This window comes from Capronia epimyces, assembly GCF_000585565.1.
Source record: "Capronia epimyces CBS 606.96 chromosome Unknown aczIQ-supercont1.9, whole genome shotgun sequence".
NCBI classification, from domain to species: Eukaryota; Fungi; Ascomycota; class Eurotiomycetes; order Chaetothyriales; family Herpotrichiellaceae; genus Capronia; species Capronia epimyces.
In genome coordinates, this window is record NW_006912912.1 from 1152179 (window position 1) to 1172545 (window position 20367).

Sequence of the window (20367 nt, forward strand, 5' to 3'; positions counted from 1 at the left end):
CTCAGTCTCATTCTCCTCTCGTGACTCACTCACTCTCTCTCCAGTCTATTTGGAATCCTGCTCTAAACAACCTGCAAACGAAACACAACGCGACACCATCTCACCCCTACATCATCTTCCTCTTCCTCTTCCTCTTCCTATTACTTATCCTGCCTTATTAATTACCTGGCCGGCCCAGCCCGATCTCGATCTCGATCCAAAAACTCGACCCGAATCCAAAATGCTCTCGCTCTCGCTCTCTTCGCTCCTCCCGCTCATGCTCATCGTCCTGGCTACAGGCACATCTGCGTTCGCAGTTCCAGTTGCGGGTCAGCTTGAGACCACCACCAACACTGCCAGCACAAGCACCAGCACCAGCACCAGCACAAACACAAACTCGCTGCACTTCGACTTCCACAGTCACAGCCATGGCCAACTCGTCCGGACACCAACCAACCCAGTCAAACAACTCCTCCGGCGCACACCCCCCAACCCAGTCAACCAACTACTCCAGATCGCACCATCATCCAACTCCTGTACAGGGGCGCAATTCCCCAGCGAATGCGTCGTGTCCTCCATCTCAGTGGTACAGGCCATGGTGGACGGCTTTGCCCAATACAACGTGACCACGGCGCCCGAGCAGGCGGCGCTGTTGTCCTGGATGGCCTTCGAGTCCGGCGAGTTCAAGTACAACCGCAACCATTTCCCGGCCCCCGGCCGCCCGGGCCAGGGCACGAGAGCCATGCTCATGCCGAATTTCGTGCAAGAGTACGCCGCCAGCATTGCCGAACTCAAGCCTCAAGTGGCCGCGGCTGGTAGCGATCCAGACAAGATCCTGGCTCTAGTCATGCCCGATAAATATGCATTCGCTGCCGCCGCTTGGTACTACAATGTCCATTGTACCGCCGACCAGAAGACCCAGGTCAGAGAGGGTGGGAGGGCCGGGTGGCAGGATGGCTTCGTCACCGCCTGTGTGGGAACTACTTTCACTGATGACAGGTTGGCTTATTGGACGAGGGCGTGTAATGCTCTAGGAGTGCCTACTTCGTAACTGCTTCGTCACCGCCTGCGTGGGAACTACTCTCACCGATGATAGGTTGGCTTATTGGACGAGAGCGTCTAATGCCCTGGGAGTGCTACTTAGTAATTGTGCAGTTAAGCATACTTGGTAGCAGTCACCACACACTACAGAGTACTTGGTAGCAGTCAAGCACACTTGGTAGCAGTTACTACGCACAATAGAGTACTTGGTCGCAGTACTATACACTGTGCTATACTAGTATCCCATACCGTACGATAGAGACCGGAGCAGTTGACACTGGTAGATAGGATCACTATGACTATCACTTCACTATTATTATCACTATCACGATTTCACTATTACTCTCCAACCCCAACTCTCCCTCTCCCTCTCCCTATAGTCCGTATACTATAGCAAGATTGGCGTTTATTCATTAATTATTGCATTTATTCATTCATCAAGGAGATTCCTAATTCCTAGTAGCGAAGAGAATGAAAGGGAAACCATGAGTAACCAAACTAAACAAAAATACAGCCCCTTCATGTATTCCAAGGTCTGGCCAAGATCAAGATCAAGATCAAGATCAAGCCAGATGTCCACTGAAGTTGATGTCCATGCCCACGAAGTTGATGTCCAGGCATATTCCCACACTGTCGTCTATTCAATCAATACATGTATGGGCTTGGGCTTACATGTGGCCAGAAGAAACTCCAACTCATCGCAACCATCTGTCATGCACATACAGCACATCAGAGCGTGGATCAATCGTATTCGACCTCATCTTCCTTCCGCCCGTCCAACCACTCCCGTGCCTTCCTCAGACTAAACGTCCTTCGCGGCTTCGGTTCTTGGTACGCCTCAATGCCCGAATACCCGCGATGCTGTGGGTGCGCCTGTGGCTTTGGCTGTGGCTGTGGTTGCGTCTGCGTCTGCGTCTGTGCCTGTGTCTGTGGATGAGTCTCGTAGGCCGAGGGTGGATAGTCTTTGCCAAGGATCCCGTCTCCTCTCAGTCGATGTGGTGGCTCGTGAGGCTCAGCCTCGAAAGGCGAGATGCCCAGGATCCGTTCTTGTTTGCTGAGTTGGCGTGGCGCCATTTCACTCGTTCGACTCGGGCCGGCGTGCGGAATGGCATAACTGTTGCTGCTGGCCCGTCTGGCTTCGGAACCCATACCTTGATTCGTCACCGCTGCCGCCGGCCCGCTTGTAGATCTGATGACCAGCGAGCGACGCACACTAGGGTGGTGTGTGGGCTCGAGACTGTGGCTTGGGGGTGGGCGACGTTCGGTATCATAGAGTAAGTCATGACTTGGTGGTCCGTTCATGGCCTGTCTAGGTTGACTAGTCGTGACAGGCCGAGTCGCTGTGGGCAGTCGCTGTGATTGCAGTTGTGGTTGCGGTTGTCGCGGCTGTTGTTGATGCGTTCCTTGTCCACCAGCGTCCGTGGTCAAGATATCGTCCTGGTCTGACTCGGAATCACTGAAAGTTTCAACCTTCTTCTGCATCCGACCACCAAAAAGGCTGAATCTCCGCTTTGGTCGGGCGGCCCCCTGGCCATCTTCACCGTCACTGTAAGCTTCCTCGTCGCTTTGCTCTTGGCCCCAATTCCCATCTCCCTGTCGTGCAGGTTTGTGGTTCCGTGTTCTCCCGATGGCAAGCCTGTTCAACAGGGTCGCCTTCTTCGGTACACCCGAAGCTTCATCTAGCTTTTCGCGGTCAGAACTACCATCATACCACAACGCTGGAATCAGCAGTCGATAAGGCACAGTGATCCCAGATGGATCTTTCTGGTCCACTTCAACGTTGAGCACGACATCCAGGCCTCCTTCAAGATTGATCTGATCGTTGACATCAAATTCATTGCCTTCCGCGTCGATGGCAGGGACATTTCCCTTTCTGGCCGCTTTCTCTGACACATTGGTGGGACGACGCAACACGCCTGGTCGAACTGCAGCGCCCGAGGAAGTGTGGTCAAACGAAGAGGCACGCCGATTAGGGGCGGTCTGAAAGTCACCCGAGGATAGCCGCGACCCCGAAGGATTTCTGTCCTGGTTAAAGCCAGACCCAGACCTAGGCTGTGTTGTACCATCGTGGGATGCGGAACGGCCCTGGTCATACATCATATCGCGGTATGAGGAGGGAGGTGCATTCCGCGAACTCAATCGCCGGAACAGAGCTCGTGGATTGATATCTTCTTTAGAGAAGGAGAAGCGACGCTGACGTGGTTCCGAGCCTTCTTGTTGCTCTTCCTCAGCTTCTGACATGTCCGGGCTTTCAGGTGGCGTCGATGGAGGGGTTGAACCCGATATATACTCTCGAATAGAGCACCAGTTCCGCCTGGGTAACATGTGTTTGTTGTTTCGTTTCTTGTTGTCAATATCGTGCGTAAACATTGGGATCATGTTTTCATCGGTGTACTTGTCGAGATGATGGGTCTTGTTGCGTTTGTTGAGGATGTCAGCCAACATATCTGATGGCGGAGTGTTCACAATGGCCGAAGATATTATGTTTGGCATGTACCGATGGTCTTTGTCCTTTGGAATCTTGAGCTTCGGGTTGGAATGAAACTGGCCAACTGCGGCAAGATGCACGTCTCCGCTCAAGATGGTGATTCTGCAAGATTTTTCCGCCGCAAGATCCTGGAAGTCTTGAACTAGGTCATTGCGTTCGCGTTTGTGATGGGTTGCAGTCCAATGATCATCTAGGTCGTCCAGAATCTCGACGCCTCCATCAAATTTGTTGAGGAAGCCACCTTTCAAGACCCCGACCCTTCCTAGAGCCTTGACCGGGTCCATAATTCGACTCGTCAGGACGTTTTCCAGCCAGACCAGTCGAGGGTATGCGATTGGGACTCCGAGCAGGATGATGAGATGCTTTGTTTCCCCTTCCACCAGTTCTCGGCGGCATCGCTCGAGAATAACATCGACAGTATCCACGCTCAAAACTTCATCACGCATTCGCTCCGTGCGGCAATCCACACCCAGAAAGGCGACCTGCCTGCCCAGGTGCATGAAGACGCTTCTGCTGAGTTGTCGGATGTAAGGACCAGGTTCCCGGCCCAAAACCCAGCTGGGTTCATGGGCGGTCGTTTCTTCCACAACACTCTGATGTTGAAAGAGCATGTAATATTTGAACGCAACGTTTCCCAGTCCGGAGAAGACTGGTGTCTCCATGAAATGATGAGGATAAGACCCAAACCCATCGATAATGTCGTGGTCGTCCCAGATATTGACCATTGGTATCTGACTCGCTGCCATGCTGAAGAGCCCCTGGGAGAACCACATGGCGTATCTGTTGAGATAGAAGCTTTCCAGCTCTTCCTTCATTTCATTCGTAAAGGGGGCATGATGCTTATGACTCGGATTTCGCATTCTAGTCCAATCGCCAAAGTGCTGAGTCTCGAGCATAACTCGATCATTGTAGATTTGATCGCCTCCACCAATCATGACATGGAAGGGGCGTGTCTGATGGGTGTTCAGAACATCTCTCCACATAGGATCAGGCCCACTGAAATTATCCGGGTTGACCGACAGGCTGAATCCATTGCAACTGTGAAACATCATGTTCATTGTTTGCCCACGACCAGGAACCCAGAAGCCGACCGAAGCGCCACGGTTGATCCTGTAGCCGATGCGTTGCTGGTCCTCAGCAAGTTCAACCTCAAGGTTGAATCGCCAGAAGGTCACATCTCGGTCCGGATCTGCATATAGCCTCGCCCCTTTCACCTCTTGATATTTGCCTGATCGTTCGCTATCGGTATTGAGTGCTCTCTTGTTTGCCGTTTCCGGCCCCTGCTGAGCTGCGGTTGGCTCAGACGGACTAGGGGAGCTCTCGAAGAGCCCATCATCATTTTCGATTTGAGACAGATCTTTACCCTCACTGAGGTGATCGACTGGACGTACGTACAAGGCCCTGCCTGCCCTCGAGAGCTTGGTTAAACCAGCAATTGGATCAATGTAGTCAGGATCGAGATCGCCTCCCGTGACATGATGAGGCGGAGGAGGTAATAATTCCTGCGGTTGCGGAAAGAGTCGCAGTGTCGGTGGAGGATCATACGAGGAATACGAGTCCTGCGTAACAAGCAACACACTGCCTCGCCAGAACTCACGGTCGTCGCCCTTTTCAGACTTTTGTCTTCTCATGCCGGTATATCGAAGAAGTGGCCCACATCGCAAGTACAGCTTAGGCTTGAACTCCGCAACTTTATCATCGATTGGACCATCAAATGGAGCATGGTCGGACGTCCTAGCGGACCTGCTTCTTCGGCGGGTAGACGAACTGGCAGGCTGGTCCCACCAAGCCTTGTTCCTGTCAGAGGATGGGGCATGCTCAGTAGCGAAGTCCGCAAGTGTGAGTCTTGCTGTTCCGGCTTCTTTCCACTCATCCACGGGGCGCCGGGCGATAGGTTCCTTGAACGAGACACTTGATTTTCGTTGTCTGTGATGTGTTGCATCGGTCACTTTTGCTGGTGGTGATCGCGGACTGCTTGGATGTGGCGAGGATTGCAGGACTTGGCCTGCTGGGGGCGTGAAGAGCCGTTGCTGAGTTCGAGATGTGTCGGAATCCAGATGGGTTGCATCATGATCTGACACTGCTTGTCTAACATCCCTTGAAGTTGTTACTGGAGCCGGTACTGGAATTCGACTGGGTACACTGCCAGCAGAGACTTTTCTGCAATCGACAGATGCAGCAGGGCTTTTTTGGAGCTTGCGAGAGTCACTCCTGGCAACGTTGACTGGGGCAGAAATCCCGGTCAATTTCTCCAACGCTGCTTTGTGGGAAGCATTCCTTTCACGCTCAGCGAGATCACGTCGAACAGGAGCGTGTCGAACAGGAGCGTATGTACCCTGAGGCTGAGGGGCGTGAGCTGGGGGTGCCGCAAGGTCGTCCGACTGCACGCCCTCGTCGCTAGGACGTGTGACATCGCGGCGCGACCTCGGCGGAAGCTTTTCTGCCTGTATCGGAAAATCTTTTGTGATGCTTTGGCCAACCTCATCTTCCGTTCGGTGCCTGCCACTCGACTGACGAGATTTGGGTGTCATTCCAGTCTGGAGTGTATTTGAAACTGTGTATTCAAACCCCGGAGGACCCTCGCCCGACAAACTTCGCACATCGGGCCGGTGGCTGTCTACTGTGGTACTATGTTGGAGACGTTGTCGATGCGCAGTGCTCAGGTTTCGGACGAGGCCGGCATCATTAAGGCTGGTACTTCCAGACTCGACTCCACGTTCTCGCTTTGATGTGGACCGTTTGTTCGACGATGCTGCTTCTCGAGGCGACTCCACCAGACCACGGTTAGCTTTCACATCACGCTCGCGTAAGAGCATCTCGGCCTCTTGCACTCTTGCCCGTTTTTCCTCCTTGCTTATATCATTTAGAGTGACCTCCAGCTTTTGAAGCGGGGATCGGTCAGGTGCCCAATCTCGTCTATGAGCCTCATCTCGATAAGCGCTGGATCTGCTGATAGCGGAAGCTGGTTCTTCAGTATGCCGAGGAGTGTCCGATATGCGCCGAGGTTTCTGGGGGAGTTTATCTCGATCGAAGAAGGCCTCACGAGCTGACTGACTAACCCGCTGCGGTGCTCTGGTAGCTGGGGTAGCACTGAGATTTGCAGTGTCCAGATGCAACCCATCTGACGGCAAGGGTTTCCGCGGGACCGTTGCAGAAACCTCCCTGCGGTTTGTGTCTGTTGACATTCGCGGCTTCGCTTTCATATTGTTCTGGAGATCTTCCTCCTCCAAATCCGCAAATACTTCTCGATGGAATGGTTTTCCCTTAGCTCTTTGAGAGAAAGACCTCTGGAGATTGCCTTCATCTTGACCTAAACCTCGATAGGATATTGGTGGTCCGCGGGGAACCTCTGGTGCAGGAGGGGGCTGAGAAGATGAGTCCGAAGTCTCTGAGCCTGAGCGCTTGCTTTGTCGACGGGCTGTCCCATTGTTTGGCGGCCTGGCTCTGCTTGGGACGATAAGATCGTCTAAGGATGGATCGTGATAGAGTTCAACAGGGTTCATAGAGGTTGCCATTTTGTCGCAAAGGTCGGGCAGGAGGATAAGCTAAACAGAACAAAGGGTTGGTGCTATGAGTTCCACTGTCGACTAGAGCACGAAGAAGGACATTCGGGCAGTCAGGAGGAGGCAGGACTCTGGGTCGGAGGTCGAGCGAGGTGCTCAAGACAATACGTATCAAACTGGGCCGGATTGGACTGCAAGACGTAGATCGAATGCGAAATGTAACACAACTGGCAAGACAATGTCAATTGGTAGAGGAACTATGAGATACCGACATTATATACAAGAAAAGGCGAAAGGTAAGCAAATCTCAAAGAACCAAAAACGCAGCAGGCAAACCGGACATCAAGGAATGGACGGGGGTGTTTTCTGTGTGGCTGGTAATGAGGTGCGTCGTCGACCACGTTGAAGACACGAAATCTAGCACCAAACAAGGTTCGAGGAGTTGCACATCGGCTTGGAGCTTGTAGGCGACTGGAAGGGGCGCGGCCCGCAGGATAGAAGACTTAGGAGAGCCCTAGTGCGTCTCTGGTCGACTGGAGATGCCCAGTAGCCCAAGCCTAAGGGCCCTGCTGGCCAATAAGGGGATCAGCACGGCAAAGCTGGTTTGCAGCCCCCGTCGCCCAGGAGAAGAGGCCTTAGGCCTACGTACCTCACTGCATCTGTGGCTGCGGACTGCGGACGGCAAACTACAGAGGACAGCATACGCAATATACAGAAAACCCACACTCTCTTCGGGCTTTGGTAGAACCACTGCAGAGCCTCTGACTGTTGTGCCTCTTCTGGACCTACATTATTCCCTATGGTTCGACTCGCATTCTCTCTACCATTCCTTCATTAAACCTGTCGCTTCTGGTTTCCTGTGACTAGTAGCAGTGCGGCCTGCTCACGACGAAACACTGCATCCAACCTGCAAATGACACCTTGCCATTCCTGAGAGTTCAGGGTCCCAAGGTCTAGAGAACACAACTGCGTTCGGTCATTGATTGACAGACTCTTTTCATTACTACACCGTCTGGAAAAACAAAACACCCCCAACTCCTCTCAGATCGAGGGCATGCTGGCCGTCCTTCGTTAAACCTAATACAACATGAGGTTGCCTTCATGGCTCTCCATCTTGCTTCTAGCCCGGGCTGTCAGTGCCAGTCCACGCGATTACGAACGATACGATTACTTTGCCGTTCACCTCGACTCCGCCGTTGTTCCTCAAGAGGTTGCTCAACGACTAGGAATGCAGTATGAAGGGCTCGTGGGAGAATTATCACATCACTACACCTTCTCTTGTCTGAAGGATTCGTGTTTGGACGTTGAGGAGTCCCTAGAGGAGTTGCGGAGGCGAAAAAAGCGAAGGAGGCGGCGCTCGGACGGCAGTGAGCCACACAACTTGAGAAGAGAAATACCGCTTGACCTGAATGGTATTTTATGGTCAGAAAAGCAGCAGCTACGCCATCGCCATGTGAAGCGAATCCCTCCGTCACCTCTCCTCAACGGCCGTGCGGGCCAGAAGGCAGCAGACTCCGATATTCATCAAGCGGCGGATCAGGAAGCAGTCCGACGGTTGGATTCAATCGCAGAAACACTGGACATCAAGGATCCCATTTTCAAAGAGCAATGGCATTTGTTCAATACTAGACAGTTGGGCCACGATTTGAACGTGACAGGAGTTTGGCTGGATGGCATCACAGGTAACGGCAGTATCTCCGCCGTCATCGATGACGGCTTGGATCTTTACAGCAACGATCTCAAGGACAACTACTTTGCTGAAGGTTCGTACGACTTTAATGAGAAGGAACCCGAGCCCAGACCTCGCCTCTTCGACGACCACCATGGCACACGATGCGCTGGCGAAATTGCGGCAGTAAGGAACAACGTTTGTGGAGTTGGAATGGCCTACGACAGCAAGGTCGCTGGGATACGCATCCTGTCAAAACCTATCAGTGACGAGGATGAAGCCACTGCAATTAATTACCACTTCCAAGAGAACCAGATCTATTCTTGTTCCTGGGGCCCGCCTGATGACGGCGCGACCATGGAAGCCCCCGGAATCCTCATACAGCGAGCACTAGTGAATGGTGTGCAAAGCGGGCGCAATGGTCTGGGCTCTGTATTCGTCTTTGCTGCTGGCAACGGCGCATCAAACGAGGACAACTGTAACTTTGACGGGTATACCAACAGCATCTATTCCATCACTGTGGGAGGAATTGACCGAGATGGTAACCACCCTTATTACTCAGAGCATTGCTCCGCCCAGCTGGTGGTGACCTACAGCTCAGGTGAACAAGATGCTATCCATACAACCGACGTTGGGACTGATAAGTGCTTCAATGGCCATGGAGGCACATCTGCTGCTGGCCCACTCGTCGTTGGAACTGTTGCTCTTGCACTCAGTGTGAGGCCAGATTTGTCATGGCGAGATCTACAATATCTGTGCGTGGAAACCGCCGTCCCCATCCATCTAGATGATGGCGGTTGGCAGAATACCACGATTGGGAAGAAGTTCAGTCACACCTATGGCTATGGAAAAGTTGACGCGTATCGTTTTGTCGAAGCTGCAAAGTCATTCGAATCGGTCAAGCCGCAAGCCTGGTTCCACTCGCCATGGATCAGCGTTCAGCACGCGATCCCTGAGGGTGACCTTGGGCTTGCTGCAAGCTTCCAGGTCACAGAAGGAATGTTGAGGGACGCAAACTTGGAAAGGCTTGAGCACGTTACGGTGACAATGAATGTTGAGCATGGCAGAAGGGGTGATCTGAGCGCCGACTTGATCAGCCCAACTGGAGTGGTGAGCCGGATTGCTACCGCTCGTGGTCCAGATAGTGCTGCAGCGGGATATGACGACTGGACGTTCATGTCTGTGGTTCATTGGTGAGTTCATCTGGTTGGAGATCTCGTATCATCCTCAGACTAACAATACACAGGGGAGAGTCCGGCATTGGAAACTGGACCGTGGTAGTCAAAGATACCACGGAAAATGAGTTCAATGGCACCTTCATCGACTGGCGCCTCAACCTTTGGGGCGAATGTATCGATCCTCAAATTCAAGGCCTTCATCCACTCCCTGACGAACATGACGACGACCATGTAACAGCCACCGCAATTGTAAGTACGACCAGTGTCGCCCCAGGAAGTTCACCTACTTCACTACCAGCGATACCCACGAGTCATATCGAGCGACCTACAAAGCCCAAACCGAGCGATGCTACAGACACGACCGCGACCGCTACAGCGACCGACATCACCTCTGTACCAGCTGCGACAACGACGCTAGTACCAGAGCCTACTCACACGTACTCTGACAGCTTTCTTCCCTCCTTTTTCCCGACATTTGGCGTTTCCAAACGAACACAGATCTGGATTTATGGCTCTATAGGGCTGATTGTCATCTTTTGTTCGGGTCTGGGTGTCTACTTCCTCGTTCAGCGAAGAAAGAGATTGAGGAACAATCCACGCGACGCATACGAGTTTGAAATGGTCGGTGACGCCGACGAGGATGAGCAGCAAAGCTTGAACACCCGGGGTGGACGCGGTAAGGCGAGAGCCCGACGCGGTGGGGAGCTTTACGATGCCTTTGCCGGTGAGAGTGAAGACGATCTCTACAGCGACGACGAAGCATACCAGGACACGCCTAGCAATGACACGGGAACAGGATCCAGATCTGACAGTCTAGAGGGTCAGGAAAAGTAAAACGCACTGGACGCATTGTATGTACTGTAGGTTGCACCGTGCAACTCTCCTGTCAGTCACAGGGGCCGTGCATGAGGCCCGGGGCTGTACAGGAAAATAATGGTATTCTTGTGACAGATACAGATACAGTATCGGTTAGGTACCCATTTCCTCCTGCAGGCCTCTGGCCCGAAATTGGATGTGACCACGCAACTGGGTTGGGTCTCTTTCTCGATGTGGGTTAAGCATCCTGGTCTCCTTCCTCTGACATACCCGTTGACGATACAGTCTCAACAGCGGGAGCATATGCAAGCACATTGCAACATGCTCTGGGATGGAAGCATATGGTATGGTCTATGTGGTACGTACCTACCGTACGGGGTACAGAGACGGGAATCTTGAGAATAATACCTACTACTAATCTTACCGCCGTAGGGAGGGTACCTCTCATGGAAATCGTCCATACCAGGTACGGTACTTTGTAAGAGGTCTCCAAACCTATTTCAAATGACACGTTTCTGTGACAGCAACAGTCGCGCAGTTTGCTTCAACTCCAGCAGGATCAATGCGATCAACGACCATTCCCTGGATCTAGCCACGAATGAATGATAACAAGACGACTGCAACTGCAGCATCATGAGCCCTCGAACACAACATATACCATGGTGGCCGGCTCTAGGTCGTCATTGAGGCGTCCTACATTACGAGGTCACAAGTCAACAAGGTCAAGCAGTCTGCCCAACAATGACACGCCACCTCTACTTCCGCAGTCAGGCGAGAGTGGGAATGCGCATCGAACCAAACGCGCCCGCACCTCTACCATTCCCGGACAGGAACAGGATCTGAAAAGACGTCGTCTATCGACTCACAAGAGCGAGGTACCGCAATTACGTATACCGTTACGAAGTCGAGGGGGTGTACCTAAGGTCGTCTCACCACCCTCGGGCGCGCCTCCGAATGCGTCGCCGCCGAAGCTCCCTATAAACACATCACCGACCACGAAGCCCCTGGACTCGCCCAGCGGCAAACCACAATATGACCAGATCAAGATTATTGAAGAAAAGGCCAAGGCCTCGATTCGAGAGGGGTCGTTGTCTGCGGCTCAGGCTGAAAGACGAAAGCTGCGCTCTGAAGATGGAGGGTCTCGTGCTAAGACAGAGCTCGCACAATATTTCCCGGACTTCGAGGAAATGCTCAGCTTGAAGCCTCCTGATCCTGGTCAGTCTTTACAGGCCCGCTTACAATATAATCACTGACACTAAGTAGAAGTCTTGACGGTACAATCAAAAATCGTTCTGATTGACGATACCCCCGACTTCAAACCAGCCCCCCCGAGACCCGACCCGTTCGGCACACACAAACCGCTTCATAATACCGAGGTTATCCAGCTCAATCGTCGTGGCATCTCAACAGGTATAGCCTCTCATGACCCTTTGGACGACGAGGTATATTCGAAGATACACGCAAAAGCCGAGAGGCATGAAAAACAGATGAAAAACGGTGACAGAGAGCGAGCACAACATGAAAAGTACCAGCTCGAAAAATTGCTGGATGATCTGCGTGGTCCTGACTGGCTGAAAACTCTGGGAATAAGTGGCGTGACTGACACCGAGAAGAAACGATATGAACCTAAGCGATTACTGTTCATACGAGAAACTCAGGGGTTGATTGATAAATTTAAACGGTGGAAGGAAGAAGAAAAGCGCAGGAAGCTGGAGAGAGAGCAGGCGCTCCTAGAAGAGGCTATGGAAGATGAGGAGGATGCTACAAGTTGGTTGTCGGACGAGTTGGAGAGCGCTGATAGCGAGTCATCTCTGGCTCCCAACTCTAGCGAGCTCGATGCGCTTGCTTCCCAACAACTCATTGAGGAAGCGAAGAATGCCAACACACGGAAGAAGTCTGCCCTGGAGGTCACAGAGGTCACAGAACTACCTGCCTCCAAGCCTTTTGTTTCGTTCTTCGAGAAAAAGCATCTTCGAGATGCCGCTGTCGCCGGCCGCCAGAGGGGACGCACAATCTCAGCCTTTGGTCGACCTGTGCCGGAGTTTACAGAGCAGGAGTTCGAGCTGCCACACGACGTTCTCACAGAAGAGGCTATCAGAGCAAGCCAACGATCCCGCAGGCGACTTCGCCGAGGAGTGGATGATTGAGCCTTTAGTAAGTTTGCAACCCCGGGCTTTTGTTTTATTATCTGCTTCATTGCAGGCACTGTATGGGATCGAAAAGCAACCATGTATTTGGGAGAATGTCAAGTCTTGTACAGTATCGCCACACACTGGCAGTGAATGGGATTGGCAATATTATGTTCAGAAAGCGGACATTCTATATTCTGGGGGCCTTTCTGGGCCAAAGCCTGGGTTCAAGCTGCTTGACGTGTACGCCGCGATGGAAGCCATTGGGACCATCCATGGGGAGATAGGAAGTCCGTCAACAGTTGAGGAATGGGATCGGCACTTGCTTGTATATCAACTAAAATCTCACCTTGATGCGTGCACAGCCCTTCCATCGTTCCTTTCCGTAGATTGGGAAGGATGGTTGAGCAGCAGTGTCACAGGGTTGGTGCAAACGCTCTTATTCTTCTAATTGGCGAATAATCGTTCAAATCGTTCCTATTCATGTTTGAGATTCCAAGCCTACAGTAAGCCTCCCGCCTCCGCCTCGTCCTCAGCCCCCAGCATATGCCGTGGGGGCTAAGAGGCCGCCACACTCACCAGAAGCTGGCTCCGTTTCATAACCGCCCAAGACGGAGAGAGGCACAGAGAGCAACTCTGCCGCCTCTGTCATGGCTTGTATGTTCCTTGTAGGTCGCTCCCATCAGTGTCCTAGTATCTCTGTGACCCAATGTGTGCTTTATTCACTGTGTAACAAGTACTCGCCTGGCCCGGACGCAGTCAACTCGACTCGCAACAGTCACAGGTCCGGGAACTGCTTGATTGCATGCGGCTATAATCATGGCCATGGGCTGGCAGCATAGTTGTATCTTTGCAGGCCTCTACCTTGCTCAGGTCGTGGCCGGCTTTGCTGCCACAAGTTTGCACGACGCCCTCGAGCCTCGAGTTACCGGCACTATATCGTTGACGAATACCGCCTGCGCAAGGGCCTCGAGCTCTTCGAAATCCTATGTATCCGCTCATCCGCAAGGCAAGTGCGCATTCTCGAGGGTATGGAGCTAAGCTAATGGTCACAGCGACGAGCGTTGCGATCGATGCCGACCTGGCCTACGCGTGCCTCAAATCTGTTCCCAATCACCAGGGACCGGCCATTCGTTTGCTAAACTCCCTACGCACATACCTAGAGTTTCAAAGCACCAAAGATTATTTACCTGACCCTCCTTCGGGGTACCTCTTTTCCGCGGTGGATCTTGATGCAGGATTGGATAATGTTCTGGCGAAGGTACAGCAAGAGGGATACGATAGCGAGTATGATATGCAAGCCGATATCTTCGCGCTGTTGACAGCTGCTCGTGACCGCCATTTATTATGGTTCGGTGACCTGATGGGGACATTCACATTCAAAAGACCTGCAAGCCTGGTAGCCGTCTCCTCAGACGGAGAACAGACACCACAAGTGTACATCTCCAGTAAGTCTCGCACGGAGACGTTTTCAGGGTTTGGATTGACAGGTGCCAGGTGATCTTGTCTTCGCGGACAACCGAGGATCTTTCGTTCCTGTCACTGGATATACACCATCGCCGGTTGAGAGCATCAACGGTCTGGATGTTGTCTCCTTTTTGTTGGCTCGATCTTGGGAGTCGTCGTGTCCTGACCCCGATGCACTTTGGAATGAACTTCTCCTGTCACTTGCGGGCCCGGGTAAATTCACGTATCCCACGCACTACCCGGGAGCCTTCACAAACGTGACTCTTGCCAATGGCACCACGCGCGAATATCGGAATATCGCAATTGTCAATGTTGCTATGCATGGCGTGGCTAGTGGCGAGGATGCGTACGCCGTCTTCTGTCCAGAAGCTAACGTTGTAGCGACGATGTCTACTGCTGCTAGCAGCACAGTCCCTTCTATGTCGACCCCAGCTCAATCTAACTCACCAATCATTTCGGACCACGCTCGACTGGTTATCAAGCACAGCGCTGATTCAGTCGCAGGGTATTACCTCAGTGAGCCCGGGCTGACTGATGTTGCCATCCTGAAAGTTTCGAATTTCAAGCCTTCGACTACAGTTCCGGCAAACTACGAGGGGGAGTTCCAGATGGTAGTACAGAAATTCCTTGATGCAGCTTTGCGTACAGGAAAGCGCAAGTTGATCATCGATCTTCAGAGCAACACAGGTATGCTACGTAAGGGTAGGTGGTCTGCAATTGGGTCTGACTTTGCATGTATAGGGGGTTTTATTGATCTTGGTACCGATCTATTTGCGCAGCTCTTTCCAACCATTCCTCCAAATTCCAAATCGAATATGCGGGCTCATCTAGGTCTTCAGATCTTGGGGAATGTCGCCTCGTCCATTGTCGCCACGGCGGAGATGACATCTAACGGAGACCATGGCGCAGAGGAGGAAAACCGGTATGTCCCGTTGGCCTTTCAAACCGTGGTCGATCCGGAGTCCCGCAATTTTGCAGACTTTCAATCATTCTACGGCCCGCAGCAATTAAATGGTGGCCAATTTACGGCTTTTTTCCAGAACAACTACACGGATCCAGTGTCGTCAGATTACCAAGGACAGGGCATCATTATCACCGGGACCAACAACCGGACAGGATTTCGACAACCGTTCGCACCGCAAGACATTGTGGTGCTCACCGATGGCCTCTGTGGGAGTACTTGTGCAGTGCTCTCTGAGCAACTCAAGAACCATGGAGGCGTCCAATTCATATCCATCGGGGGCCGGCCTCAGCCAGGCCCGATGCAAGCCGTCGGGGACACTAAGGGAGCGCAAATATTCCCGCAGGACAAGATCGCGATTTGGGTTGATCTCTTTCGAAGTCGAGAACAGAACCCGCTCCTGGACGAAGCGAATGGCACGATTTGGGAAAACTTCACCGACGTACCCATCTTACGAGCGTCCTACGGAAGCGTCGGAGTCAACGGACGCAACAACTTTCGCATAGGCGACAAGACTCAAACCCCGCTCCAGTTCACTTACGAAGCTGCCGACTGTCGGTTGTGGTGGACTCGTGAAATGTTGTATGATGGCGCATTCCTTTGGGCGCGCGTTGCCCGCATGGCTTTCAAAGAACGAAGGGGAACACAGTTCAATTCAAAATACTGCGTGACCAACAGCACCGGGCATCCCACCAGTCTATCTGGAGGCTGGAAACCCGGCACTTTTGGGCCTCAGCAGCCTCCGCCAAATGCGAAAGCTGTACTTGAAGGATGGAAGCTTGATGGGAGACCACTCGGATCAGTGTTGAACGCAGTCAATGCTGAACTAAAATGATTCCAGCGCGCTTGTAGGAGTTGAGCATCACACCAGTGGAGGTATTTTCTGTACTTAGCCAGCGAGCATTGCAGGGGTTGGTGGAGCACATGCATTGCATGCATAGACATGATGTATGTATACAGAGGTTGGAGTATATATATGGCCTTGTCTCGAATAGGCAACCGACATGCTTGATTAGTGCATTGACCAATGATCCGGCGCCTGCCGACACGAGCCCATGTGTAACGAGTGCAATTCTGAATTCTGTCCAGAAATGGGCAGAGGTTGGCCGGTCGTGCTTGTGGATGAGTGAGTCAAGCCAGGACTGAGATTGAAGGCGTGCATCTTGATAAGGAGCGCCCCTGGCTCCCAATGCTCTCACAGAGTTAGGACCTTATCATCTATCTGTACGGAGTATACGGATACTCTCCTTACATACGTCGTGGATCGCGCCAAGAGAATTTCGAAGTCGACGTCCACTCGAGTCTCTCACCGCACCACACCGACAACGTCAACTTGAACGTCACCGCATGCTCCAAGGACAACCCCTTTGAACCAAACCGAAGCGTCGCGGTTGATAAGGCAACGGAGCTCGGATCTCTTCCTGTTGCCTGCCGTGCTCGCTGGTTGCGGCTGGGCATTGCTACAGAGGTTGCTTGAAGCCGTTCTAGCCATCCAGCCACTACCACTGGTCTAAGGCGGGCCATGGATAGCCGCAATCCTGCACTACCTATGGCGCAAAACGGTATGACGGCAGAGTCGGACGAAGAGGATGATGTCTATGACTGGAAGTCGCGCATCTCAGGCATGCAGGACGACCCTCAAGCTGAGAAGACGGTCGCGGGGAAAGCGTCCATTCAACACCCAGAGGATGGCGACAAGCCAGATGCAAACCCCCCCGCCACGGGTCACACGCATTCTTCTGACGAGCTCCAGGAGGACGACCAGCTCCCTCATCCATTCTACCATTATGCTGCCGAGAAACGCGACACGTATGCGGATGCAAAACTAATTTACCAGCGGCATCGAATGGACACCAAGTCCGATAAAGATCTGGGCAGTCCCATGTTACCAGCCAGATCCTTTACCATGCCCCCCTCACTAGACGGCGATACCGCGTTGCATCGTACCCCTAGTATCACCTCGAGACAGTCGCGTCTGAGCCAACGAGGGTTTGGTCCGAGCGGGCAGCAATTGGACTCCGCCAAAGAATCCTTCCCTCGTCTGCAAACCCAAGGCATTGGCGCTCAGGATGGACGTCCAGATCCAAGCCTGATTGCCGATGCCGCTGCTCGCAACCACCGACGTCTCCCACGCTTGCCCCAGGAGTTCAAGGATCCCCTACTGGCCCACGAGGGTGTTCATGGTGCAGGGGCGGGTATAGGCCTCGGCAGCGGCCCTGGAGGAATGGCGGCCAGCGACGACAGCATTGTAGTTGAGGTGCAGGCCATCTGTGACAAGCTCAAAACACTGCTGGATCTGCGGCAAAAGTACATGAACATTTCTTCTCAGTGCCCTGGAGCGAATCCTAAAGACGATGACACTTGGGAGGTCTACCCGCCTCCGCCGAACCCTGTCTGGAACGAGCAAAAGGCCCGAGAACCAGTGGAGGACTCTTTCCCTCCCAACAGTACTTCGAGCAGTCTGTATATGGCCGATGCGAGGGCACAGAGCGTCGGGGATGGGACGAGAGGGGCACCGAACACCAACCAGGCAGAGCCAGAGTGGGGGCCACCATCACCTACCAGTTCCAAGAAGACTCGAAAGCCCGGAGAGGCGATTGGGGAAGATTTCGATCTCAGCCAGTGCTATATCCCGCCCAAAGATCTGAAGGTGCGATATGAGATGGACGCGGGCAGTGTCTTTCAGGTGTACAACGAACATGGCCAGCCTCTGGTGGAAGTGCCCACGTTGCGAGATTATTACGTCGCACTGGACACAATTCTTGATATCGCCTCTGACGGACCGGCGAAAAGCTTTGCATATCGCCGTCTGCAGTATCTGGAAGGTCGGTATAATCTGTATACCTTACTGAACGAATATCAAGAAGTGGCAGACACCAAGAAAGTCCCTCACCGCGATTTCTACAACGTGCGAAAGGTCGACACGCACGTGCACCATTCCGCGTGCATGAACCAGAAGCATCTGTTGCGATTCATCAAGTACAAGATGAAGAAGTGCCCTGAGGAAGTGGTCATCGACCGAGATGGGAAGCAATTGACCCTGAGAGAAGTGTTTGACAGCATCAACCTCACCGCGTACGATTTAAGCATCGACACGTTGGACATGCACGCTCATACCGACTCGTTCCATCGTTTCGACAAGTTCAACCTGAAATACAACCCAATCGGCCAGTCTCGGCTCAGAGAGATCTTTCTCAAGACGGATAATTTCATCAAAGGACGATACCTTGCGGAGATTACCCGTGAGGTGATCTCGGATCTGGAATCAAGCAAGTATCAAATGGTAGGGTGGTACCGATGGCCCCCTCGGAGCAGCGGCTGACTTTGAGTGCAGGTTGAGTGGCGGATCAGTATATATGGCCGCAATATCGACGAATGGGACAAGCTTGCGGCTTGGGTGGTCGACAACAAGCTCTTCTCGCACAACGTTCGATGGCTCATCCAGATCCCACGGCTGTATGCCTTGTATAAAGCCATGAAGACGATGGACAACTTCGAGGACCTCTTGAAGAATATCTTCCAGCCTTTGTTTGAAGTGACTCAGGATCCGTCTAGCCATCCCAAATTGCACGTGTTTTTGCAAAGAGTGATCGGATTCGACAGTGTTGATGACGAGAGCAAGGTCGAACGGCGTCTCTATCGCAAGTTCCCTGCACCGAAGGAATGGAACACCAAACAGAACCCACCGTACGGATACTGGATCTATTGCCTGTTCGCGAACTTGACCTCTCTCAATGCATGGCGGAAGAAGAGAGGGTTCAACACCTTCTTGCTGCGACCACATTGCGGCGAGGCTGGTGATACCGACCATCTTGCTGCGGCATTTTTGTGCTGCCACAGTATCAGCCATGGCATCACGCTTCGGAAGGTGCCTCTGATCCAGTACGTCTTTTATCTGGAGCAGATCGGGATCGCCATGTCACCTTTGAGCAACAATGCGCTCTTTCTCACCTACGACCGCAACCCGTTCATCAGTTACTTCAAGAAGGGATTGAACGTGTCCTTGTCAACGGACGATCCGCTCCAATTCGCCTTCACCAAAGAGCCGTTGATCGAAGAGTATTCGGTGGCGGCGCAGATCTATAAGTTGAGCAACGTCGAGATGTGCGAACTGGCAAAGCATTCTGTGGATCAATGCGGCTTCGAGTTGACTTTGAAGCAACGCTGGCTCGGAAATTACTGCTACCTCCCAGGCGTCTTGGGTAACGACGTAGCCAAGTGCAACGTGCCCGACGTCAGGGAGGAATTCCGGCACGAAACGTTGAAGGCCGAACATGCCTTTATTGCCAAATACACCCGGGACTACACCCACTACAACCGCTGCACCCCTGATTTCCTCGAGCCCTCCGACCCTCTCACACCGCTGGAGGAGGTATACGAGGGCCTGGGGTCCCCGAAACAATATTATGCTAGCGTGGGCAATTCCAACCCGACGGGCCAAAACGCAAGATGGTCTCGGTCGAGATCGAGCGCGACCATTGATCGCAGCACCGCTCATACTTCACCCACACGGCCGCGGACCATGTCCAGTGCGTTTTATGCCGCGCCATCATATCCCGACTCGCATATCTCAGGTCAAGAGCCGCGCGCGTTTCCAGGAATCGTCCATCAGCGCGAGAGGAGACGAAGTCGGCGGTTCAGCTCGAGCACCTCAGACATGGCAGGGCCGGAGTCGATGAGTATGAGTATAAGTTCGAGTCAGCAGTTGGAACCGGCGTTGGCGAAGATGAGGGTCAGGGAAGATTCGGAGTTGACAGCTCAGATGGAACGATCGGATTGAAAGGATCATCCTACAGGTTATAAGTGTGACTACTACAGTTGGTCTTGGGTTGGCGAGATTTGGTCCCTCTGACGCATAGGGCGTGAACTTCTTTCTGCCTGTTGCATTTGTTGTTTTCGCTGCCTTCGTTCTCACACGCGCACGCGGGAGGATGGATGCACGAGCATGGTTGAAGGGAGCGATGCAGGTTGGATATCGGGAGAAGTCGGAGTGCCGGTGCTTTGGGATGCAGCCAGGAGAGCTGAGTCACGGTGTGACACCACAACGCAAGATTCAGACCACTAAGAAACAAGATATAAGCAGCCACCCAGACGGAGGGCGGACCAGATCTGGGGAAAACACCTTGCTTACTACCT

At 52.9% G+C, this 20367-nt stretch overlaps 6 protein-coding genes across 6 annotated transcripts; 5 read left to right on the plus strand and 1 right to left on the minus strand.

Moving 5' to 3' along the window:
• Window positions 1-220: 220 nt before the first annotated feature.
• On the plus strand, window positions 221-1030 carry A1O3_09402 (uncharacterized protein; the record flags this gene model as incomplete). Its single annotated transcript, XM_007739496.1, has 1 exon — window positions 221-1030. The coding sequence occupies one exon, from the start codon at window positions 221-223 to the stop codon at window positions 1028-1030; it is 810 nt and encodes a 269-aa protein (XP_007737686.1).
• A 731-nt stretch (window positions 1031-1761) lies between these two features.
• Window positions 1762-7023, minus strand: A1O3_09403 (uncharacterized protein; the record flags this gene model as incomplete). The annotated part of the gene is made up of 1 exon (XM_007739497.1): window positions 1762-7023. One exon carries the CDS (start codon window positions 7021-7023, stop codon window positions 1762-1764), a length of 5262 nt encoding a protein of 1753 aa, XP_007737687.1.
• Window positions 7024-8098: 1075 nt separating this feature from the next.
• A1O3_09404 (kexin) lies at window positions 8099-10692 on the plus strand (the record flags this gene model as incomplete). The annotated part of the gene is made up of 2 exons (XM_007739498.1): window positions 8099-9873; window positions 9927-10692. The coding sequence occupies 2 exons, from the start codon at window positions 8099-8101 to the stop codon at window positions 10690-10692; spliced, it is 2541 nt and encodes an 846-aa protein (XP_007737688.1).
• Window positions 10693-11333: 641 nt separating this feature from the next.
• Window positions 11334-12821, plus strand: A1O3_09405 (uncharacterized protein; the record flags this gene model as incomplete). The annotated part of the gene is made up of 2 exons (XM_007739499.1): window positions 11334-11889; window positions 11935-12821. The coding sequence occupies 2 exons, from the start codon at window positions 11334-11336 to the stop codon at window positions 12819-12821; spliced, it is 1443 nt and encodes a 480-aa protein (XP_007737689.1).
• A 1027-nt stretch (window positions 12822-13848) lies between these two features.
• Window positions 13849-16066, plus strand: A1O3_09406 (uncharacterized protein; the record flags this gene model as incomplete). The annotated part of the gene is made up of 3 exons (XM_007739500.1): window positions 13849-14251; window positions 14301-14957; window positions 15012-16066. 3 exons carry the CDS (start codon window positions 13849-13851, stop codon window positions 16064-16066), a joined length of 2115 nt encoding a protein of 704 aa, XP_007737690.1.
• A 687-nt stretch (window positions 16067-16753) lies between these two features.
• Window positions 16754-20011, plus strand: A1O3_09407 (AMP deaminase; the record flags this gene model as incomplete). Its single annotated transcript, XM_007739501.1, has 2 exons — window positions 16754-18514; window positions 18566-20011. 2 exons carry the CDS (start codon window positions 16754-16756, stop codon window positions 20009-20011), a joined length of 3207 nt encoding a protein of 1068 aa, XP_007737691.1.
• Between the last annotated feature and the right edge of the window lie 356 nt (window positions 20012-20367).